General features: G+C 58.5%; 1 protein-coding gene across 15 annotated transcripts in view; it reads right to left on the bottom strand.

The window, feature by feature from the left end:
- Nucleotides 1–17,054, bottom strand: part of CAMTA1 (calmodulin binding transcription activator 1) — an 892,953-nt gene that overhangs the window by 103,045 nt on the left and 772,854 nt on the right. For all 15 annotated transcript variants that reach the window (XM_067718873.1, XM_067718851.1, XM_067718840.1 and 12 more), the window contains one exon: nucleotides 9,567–9,720. In XM_067718873.1, the coding sequence (XP_067574974.1) occupies nucleotides 9,567–9,720 (154 nt within the window). The remainder of the gene's footprint in view (nucleotides 1–9,566; nucleotides 9,721–17,054) is intronic.

Here is a 17,054-nt window from a genome sequence, read left to right as displayed (position 1 = left end):
GCAGGGCTGTGTCAGCTCTGGGAGGTGGTCAGGCACACCCTCCCCACCAGCACAGAGGGACCCCCATCAAAGCTCCTGGAATTAGTGGATGGCAGAGTCGGAGCAGGGGATTCTGTAACAGCAGGGAGTGCATGGCGCCAAGCGGCCCTGAGGGGGCAAGTAGCCAGTGAGGGGCAGGAAATCAAAATAAGTATTTCTCTTTCAGTTCTCTGATGTGGGGGACAAACCAGCTAAATAAAATTTAGCCCAAGGGAGAAAGGCACATTTGCAAAACAAGCCTGGATCCTTCCAGCAGAGCAGGAAAAGGAAGTAATCCCTATTTAAAACCAGCCTATCCTACTAAGTGAAGTCAGCCAGACAGAGAAAGACAAATATGGTATGATATTGCATATATGTGGAATCTCAAAAAAAAAAAAAAAGGGGGGGCTTCCCTGGTGGCGCAGTGGTTAAGAGTCTGCCTGCCAATGCAGGGGACACGAGTTCGAGCCCTGGTCTGGGAAGATCCCACATGCCGCGGAGCAACTAAGCCCGTGGGCCACAACTACTGAGCCCATGTGCCTAGAGGCTGTGCTCTGCAACAAGAGAAGCCACCACAATGAGACGCCAGCGAACCGCAACGAAGAGTAGCCTCCACTCACTGTGACTAAAAAGAAAGCCCCCATGCAGCAATGAAGAACCAATGCAGCCCAAAATAAATAAATTAAAAAAAAAATGAACTTATTTACAAAACAGAAAGAGACTCACAGACATAGAAAACAAACTCCTGGTTACCAAAAGGGAAAGTGGGGGGAGGGATAAATTAAGAGTTTGGGATTAACATATACACACGACTACATATAAAATAGATACCCAACAAGGACCTACTGTATAGCACAGGGAATTATACTCAATATTTTGTAGTAACCTATAAGGGAAAAGAATCTGACAGAAAGAATATATATGTATATATGTATACATTTGAATCACTGTGCTGTACACCTAAAACTAACACAACATTGTAAAGCAACTATACCTCAATTAAAGGAAATAAATCAGCCTTGCCTCTTCCTGCCTCTGCACTGCCTGCTCTCCCCTGCGCCAGGCTGGGCGGTGCCTGGGAGGTGTCCTAGAGAGAGTGGGAGATGTAAGGAGACCCACGCTGCCTGCTCTTCATCCCTGCAGCTCCTAACCAAAGAGACAAGCAAGATGGACAGGGGAATCCTCCCCAGGCCCTTGTGTACTGAACCGCCTCCCTCCGTGACTCCAAATCCAGCTGACACAGGCACAAGGCGGGGCACAACCTCTGGGCCTCACAGGCTTCATCCACTGATTAACGCCTCTGCATTTAGGGAAAGAGCTGCGGTCCTGGGCCCTGGGCCCGCCACGGGGATGCAGATATGCTTCCCTTTATGGGGCTCCAGGGTTTCTCATGACTTCAAGTCGGTAAGTGTCTGGCAAGACCCCATTATGTGCCTGACACTAACATCTAACTTTCAACCCAAGGAAACTTCTAGGGTTGGTACCATGTCTTAATCCAGAATCTATGGAAAGACTTCACGGGGTCCTGAAACACCCAGAAGTGATACACCCTACTCTTTGCACAAGTTCAAGGTCAGCATTGCCTCCGGTGCCAGCCTCACTTCCACATGGATCTGAGAATCAGCTGATACTCAAAGAGGCCTGTGGCCCCAAAAAGGGGCCGACCCTGATCTCTGCAACAGGGCTCCTTGGCTGGCTTCTCGCTGGAAACTGCATTAGGCTAGGATCTCTCAAAAACCAGGAGAATCTTGCTTGTTAAAAACTTCAGATTCCTGGGACGTCCCTGGCAGCCTAGTGGTTAGGAGTCCACGCTTTCACTGCCCTGGCCCGGGTTCAGTCCCTGGTCAGGGAACTGAGATCCCGCAAGATTCATGGCCAAAAAAAAAAAAAAAAAAAAAAATTAGATTCCTAGGGCCCTGCCTTTTATCAACCTGCCCCGGAGGTTCTGATACGGGCCACTGCTGCCGGCACTGAGCCCATGTCTGTGCCCAGGCTCTGCGGGCCTTGAAGGACTGGCAGGGGGTGGTGGGTAGCGAGAGGTGGGGGAACCACAGCTGCTCTGGCTTCCCTGAGCCCCCGTGGTGGGCGGCCTGGAGGTGCACACTCTCCTCCCTGACTCCTGGTCTCTCACTCCTACCCTGAGTCTAACTCCAGAGATGGGAACACTGGAAAAGGCTGCTAATTGAATATTTCTGGCCAGAAAGAAACCTTCCAGCCCTGGGTGACAACAGCTTCCCCTTTCCCTGGACTGATCTAACCCCCACCTTTCCCTCCCAACTCACGGTACCCCCGCGTGCAGCTCCATGGGGACAGCAGCTATGCGACTTGCTTTGCAAGTGCCCCTCCATCACCCAGACTGAGACTTGAAGCATGCGTTCCTGGTCACCGGCGAAGCTGCCAGCCCCTCCACCTGCAACCGGCCACGCTATGCCTGATCAGGATAGACCGCATGGGAGAGGAGGCTCCCTAGGGCCCCCTTCTGTCTGTTCCAGCCCTCCCATCCCCCTCCCAGACCCAGAATCACAGAGCAGGTTCCCGGCACCAGGTCCATGAGCAGGGGTGAGTCGTGCCCCCTGCCTGCCTGCTCCCATCCCAGCCTGGGGAGTGGGACGCCTCCGGAGAGGTCACGTCTCTGAGCCGCTCTGCTGCTGCAGGCCACCAGGTGGCGCTAGTCGACCAGGAACCGGTTTGGTGTGGGCCCCAGAAAGGAAAGCCTTTGTTGATTTTACTTCTTGATGTTCTATAATCACCAGGATGACAATCTAAGCAAAAAAGCAAAACAAATAAACACCGCCCCTCTTACTGGGTCTTTGGTCTTTGTCTGGAAAATGATGAAAAAACAACAGGCGCCTTGACATACAACCTCAGGCTTGGGTGTGGCAACAGTGAGGTCCGCCCCGGCAGGCAGAGGAAGGGCTGGGGGCTCTGGAGACAGAGGGACCTCACTGTTGGCTTAACCTGCGGGGTGAGTAGCTCCTGGAAGACGCCGCTGAGAACCAGTCTGTTCCTTCTGGTCTCCGCCGCATCAGCCACGTCTCAGCAAGGGGGCTCCTGTCTCCAGCCACCCTGCCTTTGCCGTCCCGGCCTCACGGAGGCAGAGGCTGTGCTCCTCCGGAGGGCGCACGGGGAGGGGCTGACACCCTGGCTTCTGGAACACCTACAGGCTGCAGGAGCCCAGGGACCAAGGTGACTGGGAGAGCTGAGGATTTCGGGGAGCTAGGGGGGCACACTTGAACCCCACACTGAACATGGGCTCCACCACCATCAAAACGGTCCTCATCACCCTATACTTGGATTGGTCTTTGCCCACCTACACTCAACATGGCCTCCCTCCCCACACTGAATATGGATGGCCTCCACCCTCACTACCAACATGGCTTCCATCCCTCTCCACACTCAACATGGCCTCCCTCCCCACACTGAATATGGATGGGCTCCACCCTCACTACCAACATGGCTTCCATCCCTCCCCACACTCAACATGGCCTCCATCCCCACACTGAATATGGATGGCCTCCACCCTACCAGCATGGCCTCCATCCCTCTCCACACTCAACATGGCCTCCATCCCCACTACCCACATGGCCTCCATCCCTCTCCACACTCACCATGGCCTCCATCCCCACTACCAACATGGCCTCCATCCCTCTCCACACTCAACATGGCCTCCATCCCCACACTGAATATGGATGGCCTCCACCCTCACTACCAGCATGGCCTCCATCCCTCTCCACACTCAACATGGCCTCCACCCTCACTACCAACATGGCCTCCACCCCTCTCCACACTCAACATGGCCTCCATCCCTACTACCAACTTGGACTTTATCACTTCATTCTTGACATAACTTCCTGCTTCACACTCAACACGGCTTCCTCAGTATGGCCTCCACTCCCGTGTACTCAGCGTGACTTCCGCCTCCCCCCCCCACCCTCCCGTCAACATGACCTTTACCACCTCACGCTCAACCTGGCCTCTACCCGCACCCTTAACACGGCTCCGTGCCCTTGTGCTCCCATGACATCTACACCTCTCACTCCATGCGATTTCCATCACTTCGTACTCAGTGTGCCCTTTAAGCCTCAAACGTGAGGCTCACTGCAGTCACCTCAGTGCCACACCTGTGTGCACCCCTGCCTGCTCCCTCCTTCTTGCTGCCCACTCAGCCTCCCTGCCTCCCGTCTGTCCCACACGTTCCTCCAGGCCAGGGCGCCAGGGAGCCTCCCGACTGCTCCGAGCCTGGGTCTCCTGGATGTCTGGGCACTTGAAGGCAGAGCCGTGTATTCTGCTCTCAGGCCGTCTGCTTCGGGCCCCTCAGCCGGTCCGGCCTCTTGGGTTTGTCTTCCTGAGGGCAGGGCCCGGGCTTTTCCCCACCTGGCAGCCTCCGCAGGGCTGGCACTGGGCTGAGCTCAGGGCAGAGGTTCTAGAAGCCTGTTCTGGTTCGGTGTTGGTGGCGCAGGAGTTCCCGAGGGACCGTCCACCTGGTCTTTGCTGGTGCCCCTCAGCACAGGGCTTAGCAGGGGCTGAGCGCTCAAACTCAGGAGAGAGGACCGGCCTTCTGGCTCCGGCGCAGCCCCGACACCTACATACTTTGTGTCCACGATGTCGTTTGACAGCCACGGGGCCGCAGGGAAGGGCCCACGATCATCCCGCCCTGAAGGACGATGCTGTTCAGAGGGCTGGGGTGACCCGCGCTAGGCCGCTTGCTGGTCAGAGGAGGAGCTGGGACCCCCCACTCCCTGCTCCCAGGTCTGTCCTTCTACCCATCCCCCCGCCCTCACTGCCGCTTCACCCACTTTCAGGGGGAGGGTCAGGCACTTGCTGTGGCCCAGACAGTGCCGGTGTCCCCACCTGAGCTGGGGAGGGGATGGTGGTGGTGTGTTGAAGGGCTCTTGGAGAGAGCCTTGGGGCTGGAGGGGCTAGAAAACAGCCCTGGCCCTGCTGACTCACACGTGCGTCCCCGCGCATGTCCCTGTGGGTGGTGGGCCGTGTGTGCACTGAAGTGTGCACGGACGTCGGCATCGGGGCTCCCCAGCCAGCTCTCCTGCTTTGCCCACCCAGTGCCACTGAGGCCCCGGGACCCCTGAGCAATGATAGAGGGGCTCCAGGAAGGCAGCGAGAACAGAGCCAAGCCCAGAGGTAGCCGGTGGAGCCGCCAGTGGCCTCTGGGCCCAGGGAGGCCTGCGAGGAGGCCCAGGGCTTGCTGGGCAACGCAGGGCCACCTGGCCGGCTAGGGCGCTCCAAGCGGAGCCCCAGGGAGAGTGGGACAGCTGGGGAAGGGCTGAGAACACAGCTTAAATCTCGCGCCCTCATCCCTCACTCTGCATGGAAAATCCTCACCACCTGCTAGCCGGGAAGTGGCTGGCATCCCGTCCCCTCGTGGGCTGTGAAGGAATGCGGCAGGGCAGAAAGCCGCGGAGCTCAGGGTTGAGGGTCCACTCCACGGGAACTGGCTCCATCTGACTCCCTGAGGGTGGAGGGCTCGGGCCACTGTGGTTCGGGGCAGCCGAGGATCACTGAGCGAGTTTCCCGCCAGGCTGGCGGGACCGAGGCACAGAGCTTGTCTTGCCCATCATTCTTCCCACTCAAGGTTGACCCGGGAGGAGCGGATCCCACCTGCCCAGCCCCCGCTTGCACTATGGCAGTTCGCCGGGTCCAAAGAGGGTGGTCTCTCAGACCGGCTGCGCTGGAACGTACCCTGGAGTTTCCAGGATGAGATGTGCTGACCTTTAGATCATGTTCACTTGAGTTCCATAAACTCCAACCCTCAGACGGACGGGCATCCTCAGGCCTTGAGCTGAGCTGAGCAATTCTCAGCTGAGGCCTTACAGGAGGCTCCCTAGGCTGCCCTTGGCTCTACTCAGCCCTGAAGGACTCACATGCAGAACCCTATTCCCCAAAGGAAGTTAGGATGGTAGTGCTTAGAAAAGACTATACTTCCCAGACTCCCTTGCCACCGAGGGGTGACCCTATGACCAAATTCTAGCCAATGATATATGAGTGGAAGTGTTGTGTGCCACTTCTGGCCCCCGTCCTTAAAGGGATGAAGTTTGCCCTCCATCTCTTCTTCCCTTCCCTCTGGTTGGAATGCAGTTATGATGGCAGGTGCTGGAGCAGCCATCTTGGGCCACATAAAGAGGGCAACGCCCTAGGGATGGCAGAGCAACCAGTTGGAAAGAGCCTGGGCGGCTGATCTGGTCCCTGACACTGTGAGGCTGCCCTATCAACCCAGAATTTCTCTGTGAAAGAGAAATAAGCTTTAAGCCACTATTCTTTTTGTCTTCGTCACAGCGGCAGGACCCGTATTCTAAATACCACAGAAGGGACTGCAAAAGACGGGAAGCGTTGCTGGAAATAGACCGGGAATTCCCATCAGAGATCTTAATTTTTTCCCCCTTGTCTTTGCTTTTTTTTAGTCTGGAGGAGGCATCCCTTAGTTTGCAGGTTGAAGGGAAGCCCCCAAAGGACTAAAGGGCACCCCTGCAAGAATCAAGGTGGGGTTCTTGCAATCAGTCTGGCTCAGAAGTTGGCGTCTGTGGGATCTCCCCACCCCATCGTCAACAGGTGAGGCGAAGGCGGAGGAGCAGAGTCTCCTTCCCCACGATGAACACAACATTTTGATTAAACCACTGACAACTCTGCTGCAGGGCAGAGAAATTTGGAAACATCAGGAAGTCAACCTGTGAAGTCTTTGAAGGAATGTGATTTATGTGAAAATGTGATGAAGCTAACGTGTTTGGCTCCAGCGCTGGGGTGGCACGCCTGATTGTGGAACCCAATCTGATGCCTTCCTGGCTCCCAGCATACCTCTGCTTTCCCCGAACACGGGTAGCTGGTGCTCTGTGTGTGTTCCAAACCCAATCGGCATCTAAAGCTTTTATTGGAGCCGTATTTCCCGGGCACACACACACACACACACACACACACACACACACACACACACCCTGAGTGACTGCACCGCGCTGCTCTCGTGTCTGGGCACCAGGGACCCAAGTGTGATTAGCTTTATGGGGTGTTTGTTGTAGTTTTACATAATTTCCTTGATGCACTGCAGACTTTTAAAAGGCGTTCACAGTTCCCTCCAGTTAAGCATCAGAGAAGGACCGAGGTCTGGTTTCCAGCCCCTGGAGTTCATGGCTTCATCCCCTTGCCTGCTGTGGGAGGTGGCATTCCTGTTGGACTCAGACAGGCTCCTGTGTGGGAGGGGGACTTTTCCCAGGTGGGGCCCCTTCTGAGGATGGGGGCTGTTGTAAGGGGGTGGAGGCAATGAAGGGAGAAAAAGGAAGCAGCTCTGATAAAAGAATGGGGAGGCAAGGGGCCACAGGGTGGCTTACAAGAGAACGGCCATCGGTGTGTGTTGAGACGCGTTAGGAGGGCCCAGGCCAGAGCCTCTGCCTGGGGTGGCCACCTTGAAAGGTATCTCTCTCCTCGGGAACATCCCCTTGGCTAATCTCTGGCCAGCTCGGTCTCTGGAACCTCCCAGGACATGGGATGAAACAGTGGCTTCAGCGCCTCGGACCCGGGTCTGCAGAGGCCCAGGAGCCAAGCTGGGCCCCTCGGAGGGGGGCCGGATGCTGCTGGTCTTGGTACAGAGACTGCTGGATGCTTTCCCTCACTTTCCAGAAAGGGAACTAGGGTTCTGAGAGGGTGAGTGATTGGCCTGAGGTCACACAGCGAAGCAGTCCTAGAACCAGGTGCGCACCTGCAGCGCCTGGCTGCCCGGACTCGACTGGCCTGGCAGCGCAGTGCCAGTGCCAGCGGTTATCAGAGCCATTGCCCCCACCCAGCCAAGGCTCTGCCAAAGAGGAAGTGTGGGCAGCTCTGGGGGAGGAAACCCAAGGTCAAGTACAAGCCCTGCACGTTTAGACACCACGGAATGGAAGGCATGGGTGGGCGGGGCGGCAGAGCAGACCCAGCACCACTGCCCTGCTCCCCAGTCCCTGGCCTGGCCTTGGAGGGGTGCCACTGGGCAGCTCCGGCTCTCAGGGCCTGGACACCAGGGGCCTCTGTCAGGTGCTCGGGCCCCTGCGGAGAGGGGCTCAAGCTGGGCCCAGCCACGCTTACCCAGCCCCCTCACAGATATTTACAGAGAGCCTTCCACGTGCCAGCACGGTGCGGGGCCCCGAGGAGGGGCAGGTGGCAAAGGATCACGGGAATTAGCTGGGATGTTTCCCAAGTTTCTGGGTGCTCCGCAGAGCTCTGAAGAGGCTTGCGTGTCCCCTTCTGGTTAAGGAGGCTGACTTCATTCTGACGTCTCCCTGGGCAGGGGCAGTGGCGTGGGGTCCGCAGGTGGATGAGCTGCGGGCACACCCAGGAGCTCATGCTCCGTCCTGAGGGTACCAGGTGGCTTCAACAGGACGGCTCTGGTCAGAGCTGCAGGTGAGGAGGGTTCCACCGGGCACAGCCTGAGCCTGGAAGGCCCTGGGCCTCCTGGCTTTAGTTCCTGGTGGCGGCAGCGAGGCCAAGCTGGCCGGAGCCTCCCCACAGGCACATGGCTGAGGAGGACAGCATGGGGGTGGACCTCAGCCTTGGGGTCCAGCCCCTGGGCGGGCTGGACCATCAGCCTATTGGGGGTCCACTTCCCTACTCAGAACCCTGTCCCTCCCGACCCCATCCCCAACCTTGTGGCTGGTGGGGGGATCCTCCCATCTGAGCACTGAAGGCTTCTCAGGATGAGCTGGTCACCACAGGTGCCACGTGGCCTCAGCATGGACACTCAGTGACCGGACACTCGCTGCGCCCAGGAAAGGACATTTCAGCTGCTCCCTGGATGTGTTTCCTCCCCGCAGCCCGACTTCCAAGGGGGCCACAGGTTCTGACGACCCATTGACCTGCTCCCTGAGGTCTAGTGTGATGACAGGTCTCTGCCCAGAGCCTCAGAGATCAGTGTTCCGGAACCCAGGGCCCTGTGCACTGGACGGCTTTCCCCGGGTCTGTTCTCCCTGAGCCCTCCGTCCAGGCAGCAGGAGATGCCACCGGGAGCCCCCGCCGGCTGCCCGTGGAAACCAGGCACCGGCCATGTCCCGGCTTTTCGGACGCGCTCGGTGTTTTGCATTCAGAGCTCTGCTCCTGACAGATGCTCCCGGCAGCGTCACTTTGCTGACAAAATGAAATCCAGCTCAGTTCCCTTTACTTGTGTGCCTCCCTGTCTGGGAGCCAAGGGTGCCCCGTGTCCAGGAGCAGATGGGCCAAGGGCAGGAGCCTGGCCAGCCTGGCCGCGGGCCACAGGCCTCTCCCTCCCCGGACTGCCACCGCGCCCCTGTGTGCGGCCTGCAAGACAGAGGTGCCAGGCGCTCTCCACTCTGCTCCTCGCCCACGGGTTTTGTGCTCTGGAACCCACGTTTCTCATCTGTAACGTGGGCTGATATCTGGGTCCTGGCCGTCGCATAGGAAGCCCCCGAGGACCGGGTGGAATTGGGCAGGGTCCTTGTAACAGCTAAGTTCACTGTCATCCGAGCAGAATGGGGCTCCCGCCCCCGGATCCCCAGGCCCCGGAGGACCTCTGGCCCTGCCTGGGTGGCCCTGGCCGACCGGCCGCGCCTACTCACACATGGGCTTCAGCTGCCCGATGAGCTCCTCCTTGGTCCATTTCACCCACTCCTTCTTGTCGGTGTTGATGGAGCAGAGGACGGGCCCGCAGGGCTTGCCGCAGTCCTCGATGGCCGGGACATTCAGGTAGTGCACCAGGACGATGTCGGGGTTCTGGGGGGAGAGCACAGACACTGGTAGCATGAGGGTGGTACGGAGCCTGCCCAAGGTCACCCCAGCAGGTACAGACAGGCTGAGCATCTCCACGCCGGGCTTTCTCAACCTGGGCACCACTCACCCGTGGAACCAGATCATCGTCTGCGGTGGGGGACCACCCAGCAGCACCCCGGGCCTCTGGTGAGATGCCATTAAACCCCGCCTCCTCCCCCAAATCTTGCCTGTTACCCCCCCGGGGCCAAAACTGGCCTCCGTTGAGACCCACCGCTCTACATGTGGGCGGATTCATGTGTAACTAAGGACCACGCATGAAGTTAAATGTACCTCTAGCCTCATGTCCCGGACCTACGCCCACAGCTGCCCCAGCAGCACCGGCCCCTGCTCCGCTCTTTACACGCACTTCCTCACTGCAGGTCCCTGGACGTCCCTGACAGGTATCACCACCACCCTCTTCTTAAGGGGGAAACGGGGTTCTTAGAGCTTAAGGCACCCGCATCTTTTTTTTGTTGTTGGCCACCCTGCGTGACATGTGGAACTTCCCTGACCAAGGATCGAACCCGTGTCCCCTGCAGTGGAAGCGCAGAGTCTTAACCACTGGACCACCGGGGAAGTCCAAGTCATCCACTTCTAAGGGCTGGATGCCCCTCTGCCCCTCAGCCTGTGGTCTCCCTGCACAAGCATCTCTAAGTATCGCCCAGGAGACAGCTGTCACTTGGAACCTCTGGAAAATCTTCCTTGGAAATCTCTTCGGAGCTTATGAATGGAAAGAACTCTCCCCGTGAAGATGGTGAAAGTACGGTTTTGTCCCCAAGTGGTTTTATTGAAATGGGGCAGCCTCTTGCCATCAGATCCAATTCAAGGTGACTGCGTCGCTCTCCACCCAGCACCAGCTCTGATAGCAACACACCACGGGGGCCTCTGTGGGGCAGCAGCTTCACTGCAAAGAGCACAGGCCCTTCTGTGGCTTTCCGTGGCCCCCCAGAGGGTGAGGCTGTTTATTGGGTCTTGTGAGTCCTGACAAAGTTGTTAAAAAAAAAAGCAGCCACGTCACTTTATAACGCATCTGAATAAACGCAGAAAAACCTCCTACCCCAATCAGAAAGGATTTCTTGAACCGTGAGGAAGTGCATAATAATATAGCAAGGTGCTACAGGGAACTCTGGAAAAGCCACTTGGAAGGTCCCATCCTGTGCTATTTGCCAGATACGTCTCCTGGGTTTCTCCCTCTGCATACGCAACCCCGAGTCCTGGGCGGGCGCGAGGACCCGGGCACGGAGGAGCCTGGGTCTGCGGTGACCTTTTAGGATCTGATCAGAGCCAGAGTAATACATGAATATGTGACTCAATCAGTGCGTTAATAAATAAGGACTCGAGACGACTCCATGACCGGTGCAGGAAAGTACACTGGTATAATTTTAAAAGATTTTCAATAAGGGTTGGAATGTAGAGTTTTTTTTCTTGCCGACGCTCAGTTAACCAGGAAATTAAATCAACACGAACAGGAGGTTTCTCGTTAATGGCAGCTTTTCTGGATTGCGGTAATCACGCCCCTTAATAACAATGATAATCCCTGACATCGCACAGCACTTTATTCTTTTCACAGCATTTTCTAGCCATTAGCTCCTTTGGTGCCCATGCAAGCTGGGGACATGGGCTGGGCTGGGCAGGGCAGGGCTGGGCAGGGCTGGGCAGGGCAGGGCAGGGCTGGGCAGGGCTGGGCAGGGCAGGGCTGGGCAGGGCTGGGCAGGGCGCTTTCTGTCTGCAATGAGGACCCCGAAAGCCCAGTGAAGTTGTGACTTGACCAAAGCTGCGTGCCTGGCAAGGCACAGAGCTGGGGCTGGAAGCCACAGTTCTGACTCTGCTTTCAGGTCCTGCCGAGACATCTGGTGACCTCCTTTTCGCCCAGGCTAACTGCCTTCCCATTTCATATTTAAATTCGTCCTTGCAATATGCCCAAGAGGCAGGTGGGCTAGGTAGATTTGTCATGCCCGTGGCCTGGACGGGGTAGCCCAGGAGAGAGGGAGCCATCCTCCCTGTGCCCCAGCCCTCTGTTCTTTCTACCGACCAGCACAGTGGCCTCCTCGGGCTGGGAGCTCCTGCCTGAGTCTGTGCTTGTCCAGACGGCAGCGTCAGCCACTGAGCAAGACAGAGTAGGGATCAAAGGGATGCAGGGGCCTGCAGGCCACTCAGGGCTTCCTCTGATCACAGCCCCTGGAGCAGGTGCCCAGCCCTGCGGGAGGAAGCCAGGATGCCAGATGTCTGGGAAATGAAAGGCCCTTAGCTTCCTGCCCCACTGCCCCACTGAGCGCAGCCTGGGCACCTGGAAAAGCTGCGGGAAGCCAGGGCAGTGGGAGGGCAGGCGGGGGCCTGGGAAGCAAAGGGCACAGAAACCATGCACCGAAACCCCCAGAACTTGAGCTCCTGCCCCACAGCGCCCAGACTCTCCTGTCTCAGGAAGTCCCATTCCTTCCTTCAGGGTCCAGCTCCATTTCTGCATAACCAGCCTCCACCTACTCTTTGAGGACAGGCACAGGCTCGACACCTCTTCCTCCAGGAAGCCTTTCTGGAAACCTCACCCTCTGTACCTCCACCACAGCAGGGTGGAGATTGGGTAGAGATTGTCTTACTAGTCTGTAAGCTTCCTTCGTCTGCTCAAGCACAGGGACAGTGCCCGGGAGCTATCACAGCATCCGGCAACGCCTGCTGTTCATTTCTTTTTTGCAGAGTTGAATCAGGCTGACTTTGGATTTTCTATCCGTACTCTTCCCAGACTTGTGCTCAGCTGACACCTGGTTTTGGTTTTGTGTCTTCGAAGGGCAGGGCAGCTTCTCTGAACACAGGGTGTTCGTAGGAAGCTAAGAGGCAAGGCTGGTTCTTAACCTTTTCTGGGTCTAAGGCCTCTGAGAATTTGATGAGGGCTGTGGCTTCTCCACTCCCAGCCCAGAAGAACTCCCCAAGGCGCATCAATGCTGCATTGCAGGAGTGCACAGACCCGGTGGTCTGTGGACCCCACATCTGTAGCCAGGAGCTTAGGGATTCAAGGTCCACTGTGGCCCCTTTCAACTCAGGGGATGCGCCCAACACGTACATCCCCTTCCCAGGAGCCTCCTTCCTGGGCCCTGGGCCTTGATACAATTAGGAGAAGGCCCCGGTCCCTTACGGCATCAAGGAGGCTGCGTTTGGGATTCGGAAATGCAGAAGCAGCCTGTGTCGTGCTTTATATCTTTAACACAAATTCCATCCCAGGGCCTGGAGTTCCTGAGGCCGAAACTCCTGAGTTGAATTTTAAATAACGGCTTCCTGGCTTGAGGCTGGTTTTAAGACACAGAGTGATTGAGGTATTTTTGGAAATTGGGGGCACACAGCACTTCTTGGCAACGTTGTGATTTTATTCACTAGTTGTACATTTTATTGGGTGTTTCTGGCAGAAATATATATTAGGCGTAGAGTCCCAACGTTTCAGTTTCATGGGGGGCTTATAACATTGTCAGATCCTCAGGGAGTGCGGAGCTGTCGGCAGGGAGGGGCAGGCTGGCTCCAGGGGACACGAGGACACCCCCCACCAGACCCGCCCAGACTCTCGGTTCTGGACGGCTGTGGAGCCGGCCTGCCCCCCCCCAACCCCCACCCCCGGGCTGACGTCCTCTAACGGCTCCCTGGGGTTTACCACCCACTGCAGACTTTGCAGGTCGCAGGTCTCATCCAGAGGCTCTCCCCGGGCTACAGAATGTCCGTGAAGATGCAAGAGGCCGTCCCCGCGAGGAGACGGTGGCCTTGGCAATGACCCCCCCGCCAAATGTCCAGGAGGCCTGTCCAGTGTTAGAGGCCTGGGGGAGCCCAATAGGGCGGCTGTGGAGGGGAAGCTGTGGATAAGTGAACGTCTCAGAGAACTTCCATAACTTTCTGGAAAGAGCCACAGACTAGGAGACCCCCTCCCTCCCTTTTGGTGCCTCAAGTTCTTCACCTGTAAAAGGACACAGCCCGCCCCCCTCCCCTGCCCGCCATCAGGCTGCAGCAGGGGCCGCGACGGGCCTTGGCGAGGTGTGAAGTCCCGTCCGTACAGGGTCCCGCTGTTCTAACGCCTAGGTGTCACCAAACCCCGGAACAAACAAAACGCTGGTGTTTCTCCGGAGAGCATGACCGGAGTCGGCTTCTGGCAGGCCGTCTACACACCTACAACACGCACCTTCTTGCTGACAGTCCGTCTGCCCCGACGTTCCTCTTACTGTCGTGACGCCCCTTCCTCTCCAGGCCTCGCAGCTGGGCCTTCATGCCCCACCCCCCCTTAGCACCCTCCGCCAGCTTCACGGCCTTCAGCCCACCACGTTCCAAGGGTTCCTCGATTTCTCCGTCCAGCCCCACCTCCCGGCTCTGCTCCAAGCTCACCTGTCCCACTGCCCATCGACAGCTCTTGTTGGGACCTCAAAATGCCCCCGGCTCACGTGGCCCAGCCTGACGGCCGCTCCCCACAGCTGGCCCAGCCTGGGCTCCACCCAATGACCAATGGTACCTGCCCTCAGGGGCCCAGGTCAAAGCCCTTCTCCTCACTTCCTCTCCCTCCAATCCGTCCATCACCAAGCTCTGTCAATTCTCCCCCTCAGGTAAGCCTGCCCCACCCACTCAGCCCTTCGTCCCAGGAGCCCACCCAGTCCGGGCCCCTCCCCCGGCATCTCCTCACTTCCTCTCTCCCCTCCCTCCCCATCCCTCTCCCAGCCCCAGCAGGCCTGACCCTCTGATTCTGGCACCGGCTTCCTGGCCCGAGAATGAGCCGCACACTCCTGACACGGTCACAGGGCCCTGCCGTCTGTTTTCCTCTCCGGCCACTCACGCCCCGCTCCTGCCACCCACGTTCCCCGAATCTGCCGCGTGCGTTCTCTCCTGAGCTGTCCTCTCTGGCTGGTGGGCTCTGTGCCACCCATTGGCGTGAGCATCAATGCCACCTCCTCTTGGACACTGTATTCAGAGACCCCCTCAGACATGGTGACACCCTGCCCCTGCCCGGGCCCTACTCCCTTTGCATCCTTTATTTTCTTTACAGCACCCACGCCCAATTCTCATTTCTGAGCAGTTTCTGCTGGCTTTGGCCTGTTTTCCCACCTAGAAGTGAGAGCTCCGGTGGCCGGGCTCTGTCTTGCTCGGTGGTGGCGGGGGGGTTCCTGGAGCCCGGAGCGGGGCTGGCACACCAGAGATGCTCTGCTCACCTACTGAGTGCTGAGGGGGGTGACAGCTGAGCTGCCCCAGGGGTGCTGGCCTGGCTGGGGCGGGTGGTATGGGTCCCTGGAGCCCTCTCCCCACCCCAGCTATCCTTCCTGAGGGACAGACGGACTTGTGAGGAGAGGACAAGCGGCCTGGGAGGGGGAGGAAGTGTCCACCCCCTTGGAAGGGGGCGGTAGCCACCGAGAGGCCCCGGAGCTCTCGGCCCCTCTGTGCTAGGCTCCGCTGGTCCTCAACCCAGCTCCTTCTCAGGTTTTATTTGGAAATGTGAGGTTTGGACTTGCTGTCGACCTAGTTCCAGCTGCGGGGCTGCCAGGCAGAGGACTGTGGGCTGTAGCTGCTGGAAGGGTATCTCTGGGGGCCGAGTTAGACTTTGTCTCCTAGGGCATCTTTTCCAGTTGGAGCCTTTCACCTGAGCTGGGGGAACAAATGGGAGCCAGGAGAACAAGCTGGGGACCTTTACCTCCAGCGGCACAGGAGGGGCTGGAATGCTCCACAGAGAATGCTGGGCTAAAGTTACACCAGCTCCTTGGCTGCAGGACTTGTCAGAGCCTTGGCGGCAGCCCGTGCAGGAGGATCTCTTGGTGGGCACTTTGTGGGCAGGTTTTCCAAGCCTATGTGACCTTGAAGCTGAGCACCTCTTGGGACCCTAGTGTCCTCTGGAACACAGTTTGGGAACCTCTGAGGGAATTCAGAGCCCAGGGAAAGCGCCTCCGGCAGCTGTTGGAAGACAAGGGCCCTTAATGCTTCCTGGGTCCCTTTCCCCTGGGGCCCCTCCCTGGCCTGGCCTGAGGCTCGCCGGGCGTTCAAGCTGCTTTCAGGGGACCTCCAGGTTGCTAAGGAAACGCCTGACCGATTGGGCGCACTGTGCCCACAGCCCTTTCCTCCCCAGAGTCCCCCTTTCCCAGCAGCTGCGACTATAGTTCTTCCCCGACCCGGGGTGTGGCGTGGGGCTTCCTGTTGGAAACAGTGAGGGGCTCAGGTAAGAGGCCAGGGCGGGGGACTCTGTCTCCCCTTCACGCGTGGGCCGTCCTTCCTGATCTGGGTACCCTGGGCCTCTGGGCTCCCTGCGGGCAGGCCTGGGACCGGGGCTGAGCGCGTAAAGGTGGGGTAGGGACAGGCAGGAGAAGGGCACGGGGGCTGGCGGAGGGGACAGCGGATTTAACCTTCTTAATGACAGTGACGGGGCTTTCAGGAAGGGAGACTGAACAAGAAAGCATCCCCCGTCCGCTCCTCCGCCAGGCTTAGCGCCGTTGTGCGGTGTTAGCGCCGGTGCGGCGGCGGAGGGGGCAGTCGGGGCGGCAGTGGCGGCACCTGTGATCCGGCTTAATCCGCAGAAGCTCTCGCCACAGACAATACAGATTTCTGACCCTGGTGCCCAGGGCGAGGCGGGCGCAGCAGCTCGGGGGAGTGGCAGGTGGAGAAGGGCTGCAAGGTGTCTCTCTGACGGCTCCCACAGGCCCTTTCCGCACGGCTCCCACGAGGGGGAAGCGCACTCAGTCCCCCCAGCCGTGGCAGAACCGGGCCTGGAGGGCTGGGGCAGGAGGGGGAGGTGGCGGAAGGGTGAGAGAAGGAGAGAGAGAACGAAATAGGCCGAGGCGCTCAGCAGAGAGACGTGGGAAGCCCAGGTTGGTGGCAGCCAGGGTGGATGGGGGTGGCACAGAGACTGGGGGCGGCAGGGATGCCAAGCTTGCCCCTGGAGAGCCCTGACCTCCAGGCTGGAGGAGACGCCCACAGCTCCTGCGGCTTCTGGCTCCGAGGGCTGAGGGTTGAGGTGCAGGGGTGCTCGCGGTGGGCAGACAGTTGATCTGGCCGAGCCTTAGCGCCTGCTCTTTAGGATGGGGGAGATGAGTACAAGCGGCCTTAACCTTGCTGGAGAGAGGGGAGGCAGGTAAGGGGCTCAGGAGGCAAGGGCCCTGACCCACAGCCGATCCGAATGGGCCTTCCGTAATCTGTTACCGGTTTGCGATGCAGGTGGGGAGGCGTTCCGGTTTGCGGCGGGGAAGCTGAGCCCCGCGCCTCCTGCAGCTCAAGCCTGCTCCAGGGTTTGTACCACAGACCCTGGAATGGACTGAAAGTAGCGCGATTTCACCAGAGGCTCAAGTGGCCCAGAGCAA

Source organism: Pseudorca crassidens, chromosome 2 (genome assembly GCF_039906515.1).
Source record: "Pseudorca crassidens isolate mPseCra1 chromosome 2, mPseCra1.hap1, whole genome shotgun sequence".
Classification (NCBI taxonomy): Eukaryota; Metazoa; Chordata; class Mammalia; order Artiodactyla; family Delphinidae; genus Pseudorca; species Pseudorca crassidens.
The sequence above is the reverse complement of the archived record's forward strand: the minus strand, read 5'-3'. Positions and strand labels throughout refer to the sequence as shown.